This window comes from Podarcis gaigeae (assembly GCF_964106915.1).
Source record: "Podarcis gaigeae genome assembly, chromosome: 9".
NCBI classification, from domain to species: Eukaryota; Metazoa; Chordata; class Lepidosauria; order Squamata; family Lacertidae; genus Podarcis; species Podarcis gaigeae.
The window spans coordinates 3,227,766-3,247,140 of NC_139685.1; the positions used below are offsets into that span (position 1 = coordinate 3,227,766).

General features: G+C 44.2%; 1 protein-coding gene across 1 annotated transcript; it reads left to right on the top strand.

Moving 5' to 3' along the window:
• Window positions 1-289: 289 nt before the first annotated feature.
• On the top strand, window positions 290-18,854 carry OTOP1 (otopetrin 1; the record flags this gene model as incomplete). Its single annotated transcript, XM_083698339.1, has 6 exons — window positions 290-609; window positions 11,779-11,915; window positions 13,695-13,753; window positions 15,627-15,757; window positions 16,077-17,023; window positions 18,684-18,854. Exons 1-6 carry the CDS (start codon window positions 435-437, stop codon window positions 18,852-18,854), a joined length of 1,620 nt encoding a protein of 539 aa, XP_083554465.1. The 5' UTR covers window positions 290-434.
• Window positions 18,855-19,375: the final 521 nt, after the last annotated feature.

Below are 19,375 nucleotides of genomic sequence, written 5' to 3' on the forward strand. Positions count from 1 at the left end.
AGGTGAAGAGAGGAGCGGAGCCGGCTGCCTTGAGGGAAAGAAGCGGAGGGTCTCTCCAGGCGCGCCGGGGCAAGAGGGGCGGCTGGTCCGTCGAGAGCGAGGAAGGGGGCCAAACTCCGCCGGCCATTCCTAGTGGCGCGGCAGTCCCTCAGCGACCCGAGCCCGGCCTCCGCCTCAGCCCCGCAGCCATGGCCGTCGAAGGGCGGGAGGGCAGCCTCGGAGGGTCCCCCGCGAGGGGCAAGAAGAGCGGCGGCGCGGAGGGCGGCTGGGAGCTGGAGCAGGTGGCGGCGGCCGAGGGCCCTCCGCCCCCCTCGCCCCGCCGGGGGACCCGAGGCGGCGGCCGCCTGGCTCTGCTGCGCAGGACGCCGGAGAAGAACGCCGAGATCCTGAGCAGCCAGTACGGCTTGCACCTCTTCCTGGCGGGGCTGCTGCTGATGTTCGCGTGGGCCGTGCACGCCAAGGGCTTCTCGCAGAGCGCCGTCCTCTCCTACCTCATCACCCTCATGCTGCTGCAGATCCTCTGGATGGCCTGGTACATCTGCCGCCGCTACGCGCACAGGAGGCTCATCCAGGACAAGGACACGCACGCCGGGGCGCGCTGGCTCAAGTGTGAGTGGGGCGCCCCAGCGGGGCGGGGGGCGGGGGGGCGCCGGCCCGAGGGAGGAGGCTCCCTCTCCACTCCGAGGAGGTTCGGGCAGCCCGCGCGCAACCGCTGCTTGCCCGTCCCGCTCTTGGCCGCGGCGTTTGCGCGCTCCGGAGTTCGCCGAGAATGCACCGCGCGCTCTTTCCGTTGAAGTCTGCGGGACTTTAAAACGGGACTTCGCCGCCTTCTAGCCAAAGGTGCCAACAGGATTCTCTCTGCCCCACGTACTGCGGGCAGGCCGGCCGGCCGGCTGCTCTGCGGCAGCGCGGAAAGGGATGCTATTTGCAGGCGCTTTATGTCACATGCAAACTCGTAACTTGTTTTGCAAACGGGGGTGGGTGGGGTGGAGTGCCCCGAAATAAATCAGGGATCGCACACAAGTAATAAAACATGCAATAGAGAGTTTCAACAGGTGAAGCTTTCCCTCTAATTGTCGTTTCATACTACAAAAGGCTTACTCTATATGCCTTTAAAGCACATAAGAAGCACATTCCCCCCCCCCAAGAATTCTGGACAATGTAGTTTGCTAAAGGTTGCTCGGAATTGTAACTCTGTGAGGGATAAACTACAGCGCCCAGAACTCTTTGAGGGGGGAATTACCGTATGTTGCAAATGTTCTTTAAAGTCATGGTGTGCAGGCGGCATCCGTACTTAATACCTGCCTGCAGGCTGCCACATAGCTGTTAGGGGCACAATAGCCCTGCTGTCCTCCAATGCCAACCCTAAACCGTACAAAGAACAACTTTCATGAGTTACAAATGAGTCACGTTACTGTAGGTTTTTCAGCTGTTGAAGGTAAGCTGGAAATACTACATTCAGAGCAAGACCAGGCGTGGTGTTTCAAATGGAGGGGACTAAAAGTGATTTAAGATTTACAACAATTTTGCTCAGATGATCATGCTTGGGAAAATTCAAATTTTAATTAGTTAAAAATCATGCAGTGTAGTCATTTGGATGTTTGGTTGGATGGTCATCTGTCTTGGAAGCTTTAGCTGAGATTCCTGCATTTCAGGGGGTTGGACTAGATGACCCTTGGGGTACCTTCCAACTCTGTGAATCTATGATTTGTTGTGGTTATTTATTAGTACCTCATAATAAGTACTATCCCCCTTATTTTTCCTTTTTGAGCAAAAAGAGATTTGAAATCCCCGCTCAGCCTTGAAACTCATGTTGTGCCCTTGGTCGGGTCCCTGTCCCTTAACCTAACCTACTCACAGGCTTGTTGTGAGGATAAAATGGAAAGGGGGGGGGGAGAGAACATGTATGCTGCCTTGAGCATTTTGAACAACAACAACAAAATCCCATTTAAGTGTTTATACCAGCAGTATTCCTGACACAAGCACACCAGAACCCACAGATCCTCCCATGGGTGGGAAAACAACTAATCACCCCTCCCTGCAAATTGCTACTACCATCAATTTACCTTTCCCCCCACTATGACATTTCCTTAGAAAAACTCCCAACACAACAACAGATCGCACAACAACTATACTCCAACTGTGAAGTACGCAGTGAACAGTATTACTCCATCCCTGCTTTACTCAAACATCTGCTGTTGTTTATAGCTGTCATTTTCCTCTCGGTGTCTCTCCACCTCTGCTTTAATTAAACTTCTGTTTTTGTTTAAAACAGCCAGCTTTTTCAGTGTTTCTCCCTTCTTGCTGTCCTCAAACACCCTTCTTCTTTTCAGCTGTCTCCGCATGGTGGCACTGTGGGTTAAACCACAGAGCCTAGGGCTTGCCTATCAGAAGGTCGGCAGTTCAAATCCCCGTGATGGGGTGAGCTCCCGTTGCTCAGTCCCTGCTCCTGCCAACCTAGCAGTTTGAAAGCACAAAAGTGCCAGTAGATAAATAGGTACAGCTTTGGCGGGAAGGTAAACGGCATTTCCATGCGCTGCTCTGGTTCGCCAGAAGTGGCTTAGTCATGCTGGCCACATGACCCGGAAGCTGTACGCCAGCTTCCTCGGCCAATAAAGCGAGATGAGTGCTGTAACCCCAGAGTCATGACTAGACCTAATGGTCAGGGGTCCCTTTACCTTTTACCTTCACACAATGTGTTTCATTCCTGATCCCATGGTCTTCAACATGGAGTTCCAGATTCAGTGTAGCAATTTTAAATATATATTTTATTAACGAGCAAACACCCACATAAGTACAACTTTCCAACTGAACTTAACCTTCTCTAACTAAACATGCTGACACAGGCACGCCAGGTTCCACCCCACATTGTGGCTGCCTGGCGCATCACACACATGATGTCACACAGTGCTGCACAGCATGCACATGATGTCATATGGCACAATGGGCCCGTTGGACCCTCCCGTGACTATGACGAGTCCTGTTGGGCCCTCTGAAAGGCCTGTCGGGCCTTTTGAAGGGGGCATGGGCCCGATCAGGCCTCGGCTCGCCGTGTGACGTCATGCAAGTGCCATGTTGGGTCACCCAGCGGGGCACCCACAGTGAAAATTTTGTGAGTGCCCCTATTAATCCTAAAGATACTGTACTGTATATCATCATGGAGTGTGTGCACAAAGGGGCTGCAGAATAAGAGAGAGGAGAAGGCATGGAAATAAGGGCAATCTCTAAGGGAGAGTTAAGAGAGAGAGAGGAGGAAAGGGAAAGGGTGGTGGTGACAATGTGGGAACAAAGGTGGTTGCATGAAAGGAGGGAGTGGGAGGCTTGGAAATGGGGTGAAGATGAAAGCAGGGTCAAGAAAGGTTCTGCAGAACAGGAGAGGATGGTGGCTTCATAACTGGGCTTAGTGAAAAGGGTGCTTAGTTGTTGCAAAGTGTGGGAGGAGAATGATGTAGGAAGTTACCGTGGGGGTGGTTTGGGTGCAAATAACACCCAGAACTATCATCATGACATCCTCCATCAGTACCCCAGAGACTACTTCATCCAGCCTGGTCAAGGATTCTGCTGGGCGACAGGGTGGTCAGTAGATCAACAGCTTCCCCAATCTGTCTCTCTGGCTCAACACCAGGTGCAGACCCTCTTAATTTTTTTTTAATGATATTTTATTAAGTTTTAAGAATAACAACAAACAGAAAAAGGAAAAAACACACAAGAATATAAAGTTATAGAATACAAAAAGTACAAAAATTTAACTTAGAAAAAAAGAAAAAAGAAAAAACCAAAAAACAAAAGAAAAAGCACATTGAAAAAACACACACAAAAATCCCTCTTTTTAATTCCTCATCTTTGATTCACTTATTTTCCTGACTTCCTCACATCTCCCTTTTTTGTATCCCTTTTAAAAATTAGTTCAGCAAATTCATATCCAATTTAGTTTATCTATTATCAATCCAATCTTATTTTTTACCTTGTTGCTAGAACCCCTTCAGTTCATTTCAATGCCATTAACATTCAAAAATTTTATAATGTTTCGGTAAATAAATTTTAAATTTCCTCCAATCTTCTTCCACCAACTCTTCTCCCTGGTCTCGGATTCTGCCAGTAATTTCCGCCATTTCCATATAGTCCATTACTTGCATCTGCCATTCTTCCAGAGTGGGTAGGTCTTGTGTCTTCCAATGCTTTGCGATGAGTATTCTTGCTGCTGCTGTGGCATATATAAAAAAAGTTCTATCCTTCTTTGACACCAATTGGCCGACTATGCCCAGGAGGAAGGCCTCTGGTTTCTTGGGGAAAGTGTACTTAAGTACCTTCTTCAATTCATTATAGATCATCTCCCAGAAAGCCTTAATCCTTGGGCACGTCCACCAAAGGTGAAAGAATGTACCTTCAGTTTCTTTACATTTCCAACATTTGTTGTCGGGCAAATGATATATTTTGACTGGGGTCATGTGCAGACCCTCTTAAGTCCATCCCAGTGTTAAAAGTTTCCTGCTCTTATGGACAACAGCAACACCCCCCTGAAAACCCCACTCCCCCATTCTAGGCTGGTGCAGTACTGGGAACCAGTTGGGCACAGTGAGGGAGGTCACTCCCCCAAGTCTCTGTTAAGCAGGCCAGATCAGCCCATTCATCTGCAGTCAAGTCGTGGATGCGCATAGTCTTACTGCAGTCAAGTCGTGGATGCGCATAGTCTTACTGCGGACTGATCTGGCATTTTGCAACAGCACCACCAGACCAGAGGGTGGAGGGTGGAGGGTGAGATAAAGCTCAGGGCAGGATACCTGTAACCCAATGTAGAAACAAATCAGTCATCAATCAAATACTTCATGTCACTCATTGGCTAAAAACCACTGAAAGGTGAATGAACACTTTCCTTCATAACATTTCTTCTAGGAGAGCTAAGAAAATAAAGAAAACTCAAGAGTCCTTGCATGCATTGATCTTGGTGCAATTGCACCATTATAATCTGCCCACAGTTTCATCGTGTGCATGTTTATTCTGAACTAGATATGCAGCCCATCATATCCAGCGGAACATGAGTCAGCACCACTGATTTAAACAGTATTTACTTTCAAGTAGGTATGGCTAGGACTGCAGCCTTATTCCACAAATGTATGCATAGAACTGTACTCTTGCAGCCTAGTTCTAACGAAGTTAACATTGAGTTCAGCATCAACTCAAAGTAAATCAGTAATTATGCAGTAGGTATGCACAGGACGGGACGCGGGTGGCGCTGTGGGTTAAACCACAGAGCCTAGGACTTGCCGATCAGAAGGTTGGTGGTTTGAATCACTGTGATGGGGTGAGCTCCCGTTGCTCGGTCCCTGCTCCTGCCAACCTAGCAGTTCGAAAGCACATTGAAGTGCAAGTAGATAAATAGGTACTGCTCCGGCAGGAAGGTAAACAGCGTTTCCGTGCGCTGCTCTGGTTTGCCAGAAGCAGCTTAGTCATGCTGGCCACATGACCCGGAAGCTCCCTCGGCCAATAAAGCGAGATGAGCGCCGCAACCCCAGCAGAATATTCTATGTTCCAGTCATATTAGGATTGCTTTAAACTGGAAAAAACACAGGCTTGGAAAGAGCATTTGAGAATATATCACATTTGCAGTCCAGTCTATGCATGATAAGTAAGCTACACCGATACCAATGGTTATTATGTCCTGTGTTTGCTAATTTGTATAGCAAATATTTGTACTGATTTACTTACTGTAAGGAACTATATACAGTATATATACAGTAAGTAAATTACACACACACACACAGACACATGATATATATGTGATATATATTGCAGATGTTAAATTATTAGGTCAGGATGTTGGAAAGATAGGAATTTTGCAGAACTAGACAGCATCTTAAAAAGTAGAGACACCACCTTGCCAACAAAGGTCCGTATAGTTAAAGCTATGGTTTTCCCAGTAGTGATGTATGGAAGTGAGAGCTGGACCATAAAGAAGGCTGATCGCTGAAGAATTGATGCTTTTGAATTATGGTGCTGGAGGAGACTCTTGAGAGTCCCATGGACTGCAAGAAGATCAATCCTCTCCATTCTGAAGGAAATCAGCCCTGAGTGCTCACTGGAAGGACAGGTCCTGAAGCTGAGGCTCCAATACTTTGGTCACCTCATGAGAACAGAAGACTCCCTGGAAAAGACCCTGATGTTGGGAAAGATGGAGGGCACAAGGAGAAGGGGACGACAGAGGGTGAGATGGTTGGATAGTGTTCTTGAAGCTACCAGCATGAGTTTGACCAAACTGCGGGAGGCAGTGGAAGACAGGAGGGCCTGGCGTGCTCTGGTCCAGGGGGTCACGAAGAGGCGGACACGACTAAACGACTAAACAACAACAACAGGCACATAAGTGCCTAAAAAGACATACAGGTTGCTGCTATCTGCCTTGATCACAGGAAGGCCCATCCAGTTCAATTTGTCAACATGTTTTTAAAAGTATTTCTCTTTCTCCATGAGAGCTTGAATCATATTTATTGTTGAGTAAATGTGTTTAGGTCAGGATGAAACAGCACAGTCCTATCTTATGTCTACTCAAATATACGTCCTATTGAATTCAGGGGGGCTTACTACCAGGAAAGTGAGGTTAGGACTGTGTAGCCCATGTCCTTAACCCCAGGAAGCACCCACTTTATCTTTCAAAAACTTCTGAGAGTTATAAAAGTGAAATAAGGAAACCCATTGCAAAACGTAGCAGAAAGAAAGCAAAGGCGTTCTGAGGAAGGTTATTCTTGCTGCGTTGTAAAATGTAATAGAATGAGCCAGCAGAAATAAATATCTGGGGGGCAAACCATAATTAGGATCTTCCATGACAGTCAGTTGCTCCTTGGGTCTCTTTTGAAGATCAGCACTGGGGAAGGGGGTTTAACCCTTTCCTCCTATGCCCTTTGCCATGCTGTAAATTACTCGGAAGCTGCTATTAGCCTGGGGAGGGCGCGGGGGGGGGGGGGCTGGAGAGGTACAAGTGCAGGAAGTTGAGCAGGCCAAACAAGTTTTACTTAACAGTATTTCTTCCTTTAGCATGGAATGACAGGTTTCTGGCGATGCACAGATGCGTGCTAGGGATAATACTTACATAAGCAAGTCCTAATTTCTTCTAAGGCATTGACTCATACACAAAGAAGCTGTAAACTAATGGCTGAAAATCAAAAGGTGATATGGGGAAGTTATTCCTGCTTCAAAATATATGCCTTTTTGAAATTTCTTACTGCAGTTGCTACCAGTATAGTGCTGGGTTCCCAAAATGGTACAGCCATGTGTTTATAGTCCCCAGAAAAATACAACTATTCTAAGCCGTAGGCATCTTTTCCCATTCAGCGAGTGTGTAGCCCATGGGGTGTAAGTGAGCAGAGGGTTTAACTAGGATTGGGGAGACCCAGGTTCAAATCCCCACATGGTTATGTTGTTTGCTGGGGTGATGCTGAGCCCCCTCACCTGCCTCACAGAGCTGCAGGGACAAAAGTGGGGGGGGGGGACACAGCGCCTTGAGTTCCTTGGAGGAAAGGTGGTAAATAAATAATAAAATGGATTGTTATCCTAATGCAGGGAGAAGAAAGAGTCCCCATTGTTAGAGACCCCCTGTCCTTGCAGAAAAATAGTGGCAGCAGTTTGGGCTAGCCCCCTCTCCCCTAGCCAATGGCTGGCCAAGCCAGGGAATTTGGATAGCTGAGGAGAAACCAGCTGAGATCAAGCCTCACAATCTCTAGCTCCAAGACTGAGTTCGGCTCATATCTTCCAAATGCAGTCTGATCCTCCTCAGTAGATTTGGTGTGGAGGAAGAGTGAGCAGGATGACCAGCCCCAGAGATTGCAGGGGCAGGATTGCCTTGAGCTCTAGGGCAAGTCGGCCCATATTCTTTCCTTGAGCCATACATTTAGCTCCATGATTTCAGGAGTAGAGATGGAGTGAAATATCTTGGTCCCACTTCACTGAGATCCAAAAGCCACCCTTCTTATTTACCTTGACCTCTGCTGGATGGGAGTAGAAATAATTTTTTCACTCCCCAACCCCGGAGGTCAAGGTAAAAAGGTAAAGTAAAGGTACCCCTGCCCGTAGGGGCCAGTCTTGACAGACTCTGGGGTTGTGCGCCCATCTCACTCAGGAGGCCAGGGGCCAGCGCTGTCCGGAGACACTTCCGGGTCACGTGGCCAGCGTGACATCGCTGCTCTGGCGAGCCAGAGCCGCACACGGAAACGCCGTTTACCTTCCCGCTGGTAAGCGGTCCCTATTTATCTACTTGCACCCGGAGGTGCTTTCGAACTGCTAGGTTGGCAGGCGCTGGGACCGAGCAGCGGGAGCGCACCCCGCCGCAGGGATTCAAACCGCCGACCTTTCGATCGGCAAGTCCTAGGCGCTGAGGCTTTAACCCACAGCGCCACCTGCGTCCCAGGAGGTCAAGGTAAGGGGTGCCAAATGTGTCTGTTGAGTAGAAAGGGGAACTCTGCTTCTGGATGTTCTGGCTGGAGGTGAACACAGGATGTGGCATTCCTTTGCACCTATTCAAGCCAATCCTCTGTTTGATGTTCAGGGAGCACGGATTGGCTGTAAATTTAACTAATCCCCACTCCTAAAGTGTCAGCAGTGAATGTGTGACAAAGGCGGACACTGGTTCTAGCTGTTAAGATTGAAGGAGTGTTTAGCCAAGGAATATATTATTATCTTCCTATCATTTATTAAATGTCTATACCACCTTTCATCTGAGGATCACAGAGCAGTTTACAATATGGTGTGGATTGTGGGATTTTCACAGCAATTAGCTGGAGGGCTACTTTGTCTTTGTTTTCAAGTTCTAAGAGCGGGGTGGGGGTTGCTGTTGGAAATTTATGTTTGGAGTCTTGAGACCTAGCGCCTATAAGAACTTTTTGGCGATGACAAGTGTTAGCAATCTGCCCTTCCTGTATTTGTTCAGTGTTCCTTTTAAAACTACATGTCTCCCTGCTGGTGCTTAATATTTTAATTTGTTTTAGTAATTTTAGTATTTTGGTAATTTTAATCTGTTTTGGTATTCAAACCTTTGCATGCTTTTAAATGCTCTTGTAATTTTGTTCTTGATTTTCTTGATTTATCCTTTTGTAAGCTGCTTTGTAGGGACGTGGGTGGAGCTGTGGGTAAAAGCCTCAGCGCCTAGGGCTTGCCGATCGAAAGGTCGGCGGTTCAAATCCCCGCGGCGGGGTGCGCTCCCGTTGCTCGGTCCCAGCGCCTGCCAACCTAGCAGTTCGAAAGCACCTCCGGGTGCAAGTAGATAAATAGGGACCGCTTACCAGCAGGAAGGTAAACGGCGTTTCTGTGTGCGGCTCTGGCTCGCCAGAGCAGCGATGTCACGCTGGCCACGTGACCCGGAAGTGTCTCCGGACAGCGCTGGCCCCTGGCCTCTTAAGTGAGATGGGCGCACAACCCCAGAGTCTGTCAAGACTGGCCCGTACGGGCAGGGGTACCTTTACCTTTACCTTTAAGCTGCTTTGTAAAACACCCTCAATCAAGCAGTGTAGAAATTTTATGAAATTAAATAAATAAATACATAATACACTATGTTGCTGTTGGAGTACTGTGGTTGAGTACAGAGTTTGTCTGATCTATTGTGATGGAAATATGCAGGGAAGATGAGAAGTGGGGAACTGGTTTTTTGGTGGGGGGTAGGGCTCCCGGTGGGGAGGTAAACGGCGTTTCCGTGCGCCTGCTCTGGTTCGCCAGAAGCGGTTTAGTCCTGCTGGCCACATGACCCGGAAGCTGTCTGCAGACAAACGCCAGCTCCCTTGGCCAATAAAACGAGATGAGCGCTGCAACCCCAGAGTCGGCCAAGACTGGACCTTTACCTCCATTGAAGTCAATGGGTGGTTTTTTGTTTCTGCCACCTCTTAAATTGGCATAATGTTGTATCAAAGGCAAAATCACTATTGGGAGGCATATAGGATGTGGTGTTTGTTTGTTTGTTTGTTTCTCACCCCTGTTTTGGTCTCTCCATCAGCAGAGTTTTGCTGGTGGTACAGAGGTGTACAGCAAGTCTTTCCCCATATCCTAAAATCCCCCAGTGCAAGTACAAGTCCTGATTAATATGTTTACAATGCATGCTTACTGATAGTAAATTTCACTGTGTTTATTGCGACTAACATCCAGGTAACTGCACAGGATTGTGGGTGGTAGCCAACAAAGAAGCTCTATTTGCTAAAGGACTTCTGGCTTAATTTGTCCTCAATTTGTAATCCATCATACGTTTACTCCTGGGTAATTATGTTAATCTTATGAAAATGAGTTGTAGATTTAAATTTGGTTTACTTCAATTTCTAGCTCTCCTGATCCTAAGAGACTGGAGCGATTGATAAGTTTTAAAAAATAGAGTACAGTAATCAGGGCTGTCTTTAGTAGATGTGGCGCTGGGGTGCAAATATCCGCCCAGCGCCCCCTATTTTCCAAGGATAGTGTTGGGGTGGCTGCGCACTGTCAGCCATGGGGGAGGGGGGTACAACTCTCCCCCATGCTGCTGCGGGAGAGTGATCCCCACAGAGGCTTGGGAGTGAAGTTGTGTCCCTCCCAAGCCTCCACGGGAGGAGAGCGCAGCTTCCCTCCCAAGCCTCCTCGGGAGGAGAGTGATCCCTGCAGAGGCTTGGGAGGGAAGCTGTGCGCCCACCAGCCATATGGTTGGCGGGGCACAGCTGGCAGGCATGCAGAGAAAGGGGAGGCCACTGGCAAAGCTGTGCAGCTACCCCACTTGCTGGGGCACCCCTGAGAGGCCGGCACCCTGGCGCAACGCACCACTAAGCCCTATGGGAAAGACGGCTCAGAGTAATAAACCAGCAGTTCCTAACTTCTTTTCCCCTGCATGGTGGCCCACAAGTCCTAATTTACATAATATGGTGACCCATTGATTTATTATCACATTAATTTTGGACCTTAGTACTTTCCCAGTTTCAATGGCAAGTTTGCCTATTTTATAATCATTGCTTGATGCATCCAAGCAAACATTTACCTAACACCAATGAGCACCTTGTGGCAAATGGTGACTGGATCTCCCACCAGCTGCCAGAGAGAAGTTCCCAAGTGCTAAACTAGAAAGTTTGAGCCTTTCCAATGTTTGAATGCTAGTGCTAATACAATATTAAAATAAGCCAACAAAACAAAAGTTGTAAGGGGTATTTGTCATACCAGTTGACGATTGCAAGGAATAATTATTTTGAATTTAAAGGCAATTTGCAGGTGTTTGGCATGCATGTGACCATAAAAGCACACAGGTTTTGGGGCCCGGAAGGGGGTGGAATGGGGGGCAGGGTGGGGCAGGGGGGAAGCGGAAGGGGGCAGGCTTAACCACACCCCAAGGTGTGCAGTGCCTTGGAATGCAACCCCCGTGCAAAGGGGGAGTTGCCTGCACATAAGCAACCACAACCTACCTGCACAGGTTAAGAAATGCTGCTCTAAATAACAATAACAGAATTAAAGCCGCTTACTACCTGCAGTGCCACTGCCCATTAATGGTTCAGAGTTTAATGAGGCAGCAGGAAAGAGAGTTTACTTATTTATTTTTTAAAAAAATTGTATACTGCTGTAGCATTAAGAAATCAAAGCAGTTTATAGCAATAAAAACAAAAAACCATACAATAAAACCACGTCATAAAATGTTAAAAACACAGGGTCCACAGGCGTGAGAGGTTTATTTCTTTACATTTTCACTATCTTCACATTAATTTTCCTATTGGTGTTTTTCTTCTTATTTGTTATCTGTAGCATATAAATATGTTGCCCTCATAATGACATTTTATAATATTTTTAATTTTCTTTCAGGTGCAATTACTTTGTTTGCAGCGATTACTTTAATTATGGACTCTTTCAAAATTGGATACTTTGTTGGATATTCAGATTGCTTATCAGTCACGGAAGGTATTTTTCCTGCCACACATGCAGTACATACACTGCTGCAGGTAAAACCATTGGTTTTTGATTATTCCTATCTGTGTGCTTGTGTTTTTCAGATAGTGCAGCACAATCCCAAAGCAAAGCAAAAAACCCCACTATCTTTAAGTCTTGTTCAATATTCACCATGTGACAAATAGCAAAAGCCAGGCTAGAACTATTAAGAATTATGAAGAGATAGGCAGAGAAAGCTGGAAGCTCCTGAGTCCTTGTTTGTTTGACCACGATTCCCTCCAGTTCCCTCTGTTTGATTCTAGGGAGGTTTCAGAATTATCCGCCATCAGAATCTGGCTTAAACAGGGTTACTTTTGAACGTGATGAATGCAACATGCTCTCAGGTTCACGGGGCTGCCATTTAAACAGAATATGTTTCGTTATCAATGCCTCTTGTGCAAGCGAATCAACATTATACAGTGTCGGGTAGGTACGTAAACACAAATCTCCCGCACTTACAAATGTACACATAAAAATGCAATAATGGATTAAACATACACGCTGAATGTTAGCTATGTCTCAAATGTTGCCTTGGATGAAAACTGTTATAAATCTCTTTAATTAAAGCCAAGTAATTATGCTGCATTAATCTTCTTTCTAAATGGGGGACAATTTAATAACTATTTTGCCACCGCTGCCTAAGACATTGTCTCATTGGCTCAGTTGACTGGCCCTTCTAATCTTCTCTTCCTTCAAAGGACATAAGTCCCTTTCAAACAGCACAAAGACAGCTGTGAAATACTAGCCTGTCAGGGAAATTTTTAAAATGAATTTTATGGTGGAAAGTCATTTACTATATTTTTCTGCTTCTAGGCACTTGCTAGCTTGACAGTGACTAGTACATTTGGATTCAAAACGTTTTACACACGGAGAAACCTTTAATTTGACAAAGTAATATTTAGCAAGGAAGCAGAAAATGGCAACTGGCCAGATTTCCCAGCAAATAGAGTGGAGTAATGGTCTCCTGCTTCAGACAGAGAGCCAGTTTGTTTCTTGCCCTTCTGTATATGCAGTTTGTGGAGAACAACACAAATATCCTTTCCTTCTGTATGCAGTCAACCTTGAAGCAGAGAGGTAACCTAAGCCCCTCCGTATATACTGTAGAGCTGCACAGAGGAAGGGGGGAGAGATACAACCATATATAATTGCCACATAATACACCTCTTGCAAATACTGCAACATCACAGTGAAGGGCATGATCTAAGAACCTGAAGCAAGGAGAATAACACTCCTATTACTGGTTTGGGTCTGAAACAGCTAAACTAAACAAAGGCTCCCAGTCTTCCCCCAAACCCCTTTTGTAACTGCAATGCTTCCCATGGCCCTTTAGTCTCAGTCTTTTGTAGCTTGTTTTTCTCAGCCTTAAAATGATCAAACAAAATAAATTACAGAGCACACATCTGGTTATACAGCATATATAACTAGAACACTCAGGAGGGAACCCGGTGTATGCATCCTTGTACTTAACCCTCAGTTTGGTACTGTCTGTTTGAAGTGGCTAGGAGGAGTTGAATTAATACAAAACATTGTCTTTATATAGCAAAGAATCTGAATAATGTGACCCAACTCACGTGTTGACAGAATGTGTGAGCAGTTCATCTGCATAGGGCTTAAGTAAAATGTCCTGTCATTGGGTTAGCTGCAGTGAGCTGCTTTACACCTAAGTAAATCTGGATTCCTGTGATCTCTTGCACATTTTTCTTTGGTGTTCATCCCTGACATATCTTATTTATTCATAGCAAATAGTACCACTTTCCCAAATGACCCAATTATTTTTTCATATATGTTTTCAGGTATACTTCTTATGGTCCCATGCAAAAGATATTATCCAATCCTTCAAAATGTTGGAGAGGTAAAATGAATATAATCTTCCTTATATTTTTAACCTGGGAAATATCAGTGAGAAACTACTGGTACTGAAAATGTTTATATTAATGTTTAGGAAATAATAGTTTACATCTCTGTTTTGATTTTTTAAAAATAAAATTACAGCATCCTCAGTTGGAAGGACCCCCAGAAACCCAATATTTGTATGCCAGCAGTTGTCCATTCTCGTTTCCTGAAGTGGTCCTTCCATGGGAGACAGAGGCTGCTGCTTCATCTCTCCCTTGGTCCCCTGAAGAACTTGCCTTGATTCTGTTGCACTGTGATCACGTTTCTGCTGTTTGTTTCTCTTGTTCTTTTTCTTTTTTAAAACATCCCTTACTCCAAATAAAGCTTTGTTGTAATTCATGCTGCCTCATGCAGGAAGCTTCACTACAACACTCTTCTGCACTGGTGCTGTCGATTCCCAGTTCTGAGGATGTTCTCCACTCTGTGGGGACTTCTAAATACCATGGAGTATCACTGTAAGCAAGAAAGTGTTCAAGCACTTAGGAAGAAAACACAGAAATAGGTTGTAGCGGTGTGTGCTTGCTGCACAAATTATAGTCACACACCACTGGGCAGTTCTAAATTTCCCTTTTAAAAACTGTGCTATTTACAAATCTATGAAGGGTCAGAATGTTCTCTAATTCTGGTGACAGATGGAAACTGTTGTAGTAATTTCCTTCTCCCCAGGAAATTATGGGGGCCATTTGTCCTTCCAATAATTGCAATTTGTATGAGGTTCTGGGGAAGACTGGTGCATTTCAGACTGTTGAGCACTTCTCCAAAGCTCACAGGATACCTTTTCAGACAGCAGCACTTCAGCTCAGGTTGAAAGGCAGAATCTCAGACCCTAATAGTGCAATCCGGCATCATAGGCGTGCTTTTGTGTACCAGTATTCTACTGAATAGTTGTTGAAACTGGCAGGCCTTTTGCAATCTTCTTAACACCAGCATACCAATGATAAGAGTAAGCATTCCTTCCCACCTATGAAACACCAAAATCCCTTATTATTATCTCAGCAAAGCACTATATTTATTTCTCTGGCATAATACTGAACCCTGTCCTTTAACTACCATCTGTGAGCAGGCATGCTGACATCTCTGAAAACTAGTACTGAAGTGTGAGTTAGTATATTTTCTGCTCCATCTGTCCTCAAAGACTTGAACAGGTTATATAACATTTTAATTTTGGTTAGGTGGGTGGAGCTGGACCATGTAGAGCAGGCTTCCTCAAACTCGGCACTCCAGATGTTTTTGTCCTACAACTCCCATGATCCCTAGCTAGCAGGACCAGTGGTCAGGAATGATGGGGATTGTAGTCTCAGAACATCTGGAGGGCCGAGTTAGAGGAAGCCTGATGTAAAGAATGGCATGCTTTGATTGGAGACACAGTAAACAAGGATTAGGGGCAAGAGCTATCTCCCAACTTTCATAGGTTGTTTTTTAATTAAAAGACGACTAAAAAAAACCTCTCTCCTTGGAGAGTTACTGTATATTACAAAGTTATTTCAGCTTCATACCAGTTAATTGTCCTAGCTGCTCTCATGAGTCCTGGGAATTGTAGTTTGCTGATGAGAACCTGCTGTCAAATATCCCTAGGATATTTAAATTATCACAGGCCACCTATATGCAACTTTTAGTGATGTGCAAATCTGTAATAGGTGGAGAGGTATAATTTGAAGCCATACTATTTTCTATGTTACATCATGTAAACAGGGAAAGATTGGTGAAACACATAGACTGTAGTGTTCCTTATGTGTTCACCAATAATAAATACTGGAAAATAAAATACCGTACTTCACTGATATGTTTTATACACTGTTGTCAATAACTTATTTGCTTTATTTATTTTCTAGGTTTGGAGTGATCCATTCTGTATTTACAAATTTGCTTTTGTGGACAAATGGTGTTTTAACAGAATCAAAGCATCAACTTAATGAACACAAGGAAAGGTTAATCACTCTTGGATTTGGAAACATAACAATAGGTAAGATAATTTTTTTGCTATCCTGTTTTTTAATTATCTAAAGACCAGGAATGATAGAAAGGGGACAAAATATAGACTTTTGCAAGTTTTGCTTGTTGTTATGATCATCTAGCCCCTAATTTCTCTTCTCTACATTGGCTGCCCCTCCCCAATTCTGTTTTAAAGTCTTGTAGTTTGTGTCCTTTAGTGAGTTTCTGTAGCACCACCTCAGTATCTTGTGCATCAATGAAACTATTATCCCTAGTATCATTTGTTTAGGTAAAATTAATATTTATAATGTGATGCCATCTCATGTCTTGGTCTCACTCTTTCTTTTTAGAATTGGATGATCACGAGCCACAGTGTAACTGTACCACAACAGTCCTCTGTTCCATATTTTCCCAAGGAATATATTACCTGTACCCCTTCAACATTGAGTATCACATTATGGCATCCACAATGCTCTATGTGCTATGGAAGAATATTGGACGCAAAGTTGAACACCTTCAGCAACACAAGATAACATTCAAGTTTCAAGGGAAAACATTGGGTGCCATTTTAGGACTGATTGTGTTCACCACAACAATAGCAATTGTTGTTGTCTATTTGTTTCAGATTGGGCGTTCAAAAATAAAGAGTGAAATAGCACTTATTATGTTTTATTTGTATAGTATTGCAGTACTGACCTTGATGTGTGCAGCTGGGATAGTCGCTCTTCTGATTTACCGGCTTGAAGAAAAATCATTGGATGTTTCCAAAAACCCAGCTAGGAAACTTGATGCAGACTTACTGGTTGGAGCTGCCTCAGGATCCTGGCTTCTGTCTTGGGGTTCCATCCTTGCAATTATTTGTGCTGATTCTCACCCTGCATATACATGGTATAATCTGCCCTTTTCCATACTTGTTATATTTGAGAAATATATTCAGAACCTCTTTATAATTGAATCCATACATCGTGAGCATGAAAAGGTTAATGATGACATTAAAACAATTCGTATACTAACTGTGTCCAATGGAAATACTCTTTCACCTGCACCTTCTTACAAAGAAATATATAATGGAATAGATGGCATTCAAAATGGAGAGTCACCATACATGTTTAATGGAAATAATATTCTGCCTGAGAGCAGTGGAAGTGATGCTCTAGATGAAGACAAAAGTCAAGGCAACACCCCAGTTACTCCCTCCACCTCTGATTTCTCACTGTATAGCAAAAATTCTTCTGTCAACAACAAAAGAAACATCCTGAAGAATATTGCTGCATTTTTGTTCCTATGTAATCTTTCGGTAAGTTATTATGCAAAAATAATGGCAATTATTCCAGTCTTGCCAACTGACTAGAAACAAACGAAAGCTAGTTTAGCAGCCCTTTGATCTGTAGAGATGATCAAAGAGGTGACCCTAGTCACCGAGTGCTATCAAAAGCCCAGCTGCAGAGACCAGTTGAGGCATTGCTAACCTTGCCTCCCACTGCCTTGAAAACACCAATCAAACAAGGTCGAGCAAATTATTTAAAGTTTAATCCCTGTGGAAGCTGAAGGCTTTGTTGAAAAATGTATTGATTAACTCACCGATAAATCATATTGAAATGGGATGTGATGTGCTCAAGCACAGGTTACACATTTCACTTCAGTGCCAAACGTAAGTGAAGAAGTCACATTTCAGTTTCGTAGTCTTTGTTATTAAGTCCCATTGAATTTTTTGGAAGCCTTTTCCTTGATTACATACATTGGATTTATATAATTTTTTCAACTGGGCTTTAATGTAATATGTGGTTTTAATCAGTGGTAATAAAATGCAGGAAGTCTGAAATCAACTTACGGTGCTCAGTGCAAGCTGTGCTGCTTTTGGCAGTGACCACGACCACTCAGTATCTCCAAGCAGCTTCAGAGGAACAGTTGGGAACTTACCTTAACCTGCCCTACCCTGATTAACCTTTCTCACACTTGGCATCATATGATGTCAGGCAATTGATATGTGAGCAGCCTTGCAGAGTTGGGTCACTTTGGGATTTGCCCTATGGCCAAAAGTGGTTCCCACCCTGGTTTATAGGATCCAGCATTAGGGAATGGCTAGTCTCATACCAGCACTAGATTAGATCAGCTCATGTGCCAGTGCTTACTCCAGAATCAATGTGTAAATTGCTATATGAAGGAGAAAGACACAACTGAAAGCTGAAAGGGAAAAGGAAAAACTGATCATCATGGCAGCATATTTATAGCATATTATTTATGAAGAAGCATTATGGATCCTCAGGCTTCCTACTGAAGAAAGTGTTTTGGGATTGGCCTGATAATTCTTGAGAAGTGGTCTGCGTCTGGGTCTGAGTTTGGTGTGGTTATGTCCACACCAGTATCCCTTGCTGTGGTTTGCAGCTCCTCAGTTTGCCCTTGGCTATCTCCTTCAGGATACTGGTGCTATTCTTTGGGCATTGTCCATTCTTCGGACTCTTAGCAGCTGTCGCTTCCAAATGTGGCCTAGAGACATTTATCTACGAATTTCCCCTAGCTGTACTCCTGGCTAAAGCGAGGTCACCTAGAACTGGCCTCAGAGTTGGTATTGCATAAACTAGCTCCACAGCACAGACAGAATGTAAAGCAAACTGTTCTGAAGAATCCTCCCTGGGGTAAATTTTACCCTGGAGCCAAACACTCTAAACTGAATAATGATCACCTCTTTCCTTTGGTCATGTAAACAGATCCAAATTGGTCCAGTTTTAAAAAGCAAATTGAGAGGAAGCTAGGCAAGGTTACTTTGAGGCAAAAGTCCTTGGCACAGGCCAACCAGAATTCTATGAGCATATCAGTTTAATCAAAAGTAAAAAATGTGAAATTCTACAACTGAAATTTGAGTCTGATTTTGAATGAATAGTCTTAATATTGTTTCCTGTATAACCTCATGGGGATGTTAACATTTATATTTATTTTCCTTTCATTCTTATTCATAGCTTTGGATTCCACCAGCTTTTGGCTGCCGCCCTGAGTATGACAATGGACTGGAAGAAATGGTTTTTGGATTTGAGCCTTGGATCACGGTGGTTAACCTTGCAATGCCTTTTTCCATTTTCTATCGGATGCACTCAGCTGCTTCCCTTTTTGAAGTCATTTGCAAAACATGAATTTCATTTTTTAAAAAAAAACAGTGAAGGATGGATGGATGGATGGATGGATGGATGGATGGATGGATGGATGGCTAAAGAACATGAATGCAGCAGCCAGTGTTTGGCCAAAGTAGAGCGTGCAGTTTGAATGAAAAGATAATGAAGAAGATACAGACAATTGACAAGTGCCATATTTTGAAGAGCAAAAAAGAGGACACATTTGCCAACTTCTACTTTTAACCATGGATCACTATGACGACTCTACCCATGAAAAAGAGGATGTGTCCTGGAAAAAGAAGATGTGGAACTCCTAATACCTCATCATTGCCACAACAATGTAGACAAGAATTTAATACATTGTCTATATGGCAAAGTCAATGAAAATAAGACTGAACCTTTCCCTGGCTATTTTTCTCACCTGTTAGAAAATAAAACACATTACCAATTCAATGTATATAGACACATTTGTCTCTGAGTTCTTAGAGATTTGTAATCATCATCATCATTATCTAGCCATGGACATAGCCAGGGGGGCAGCT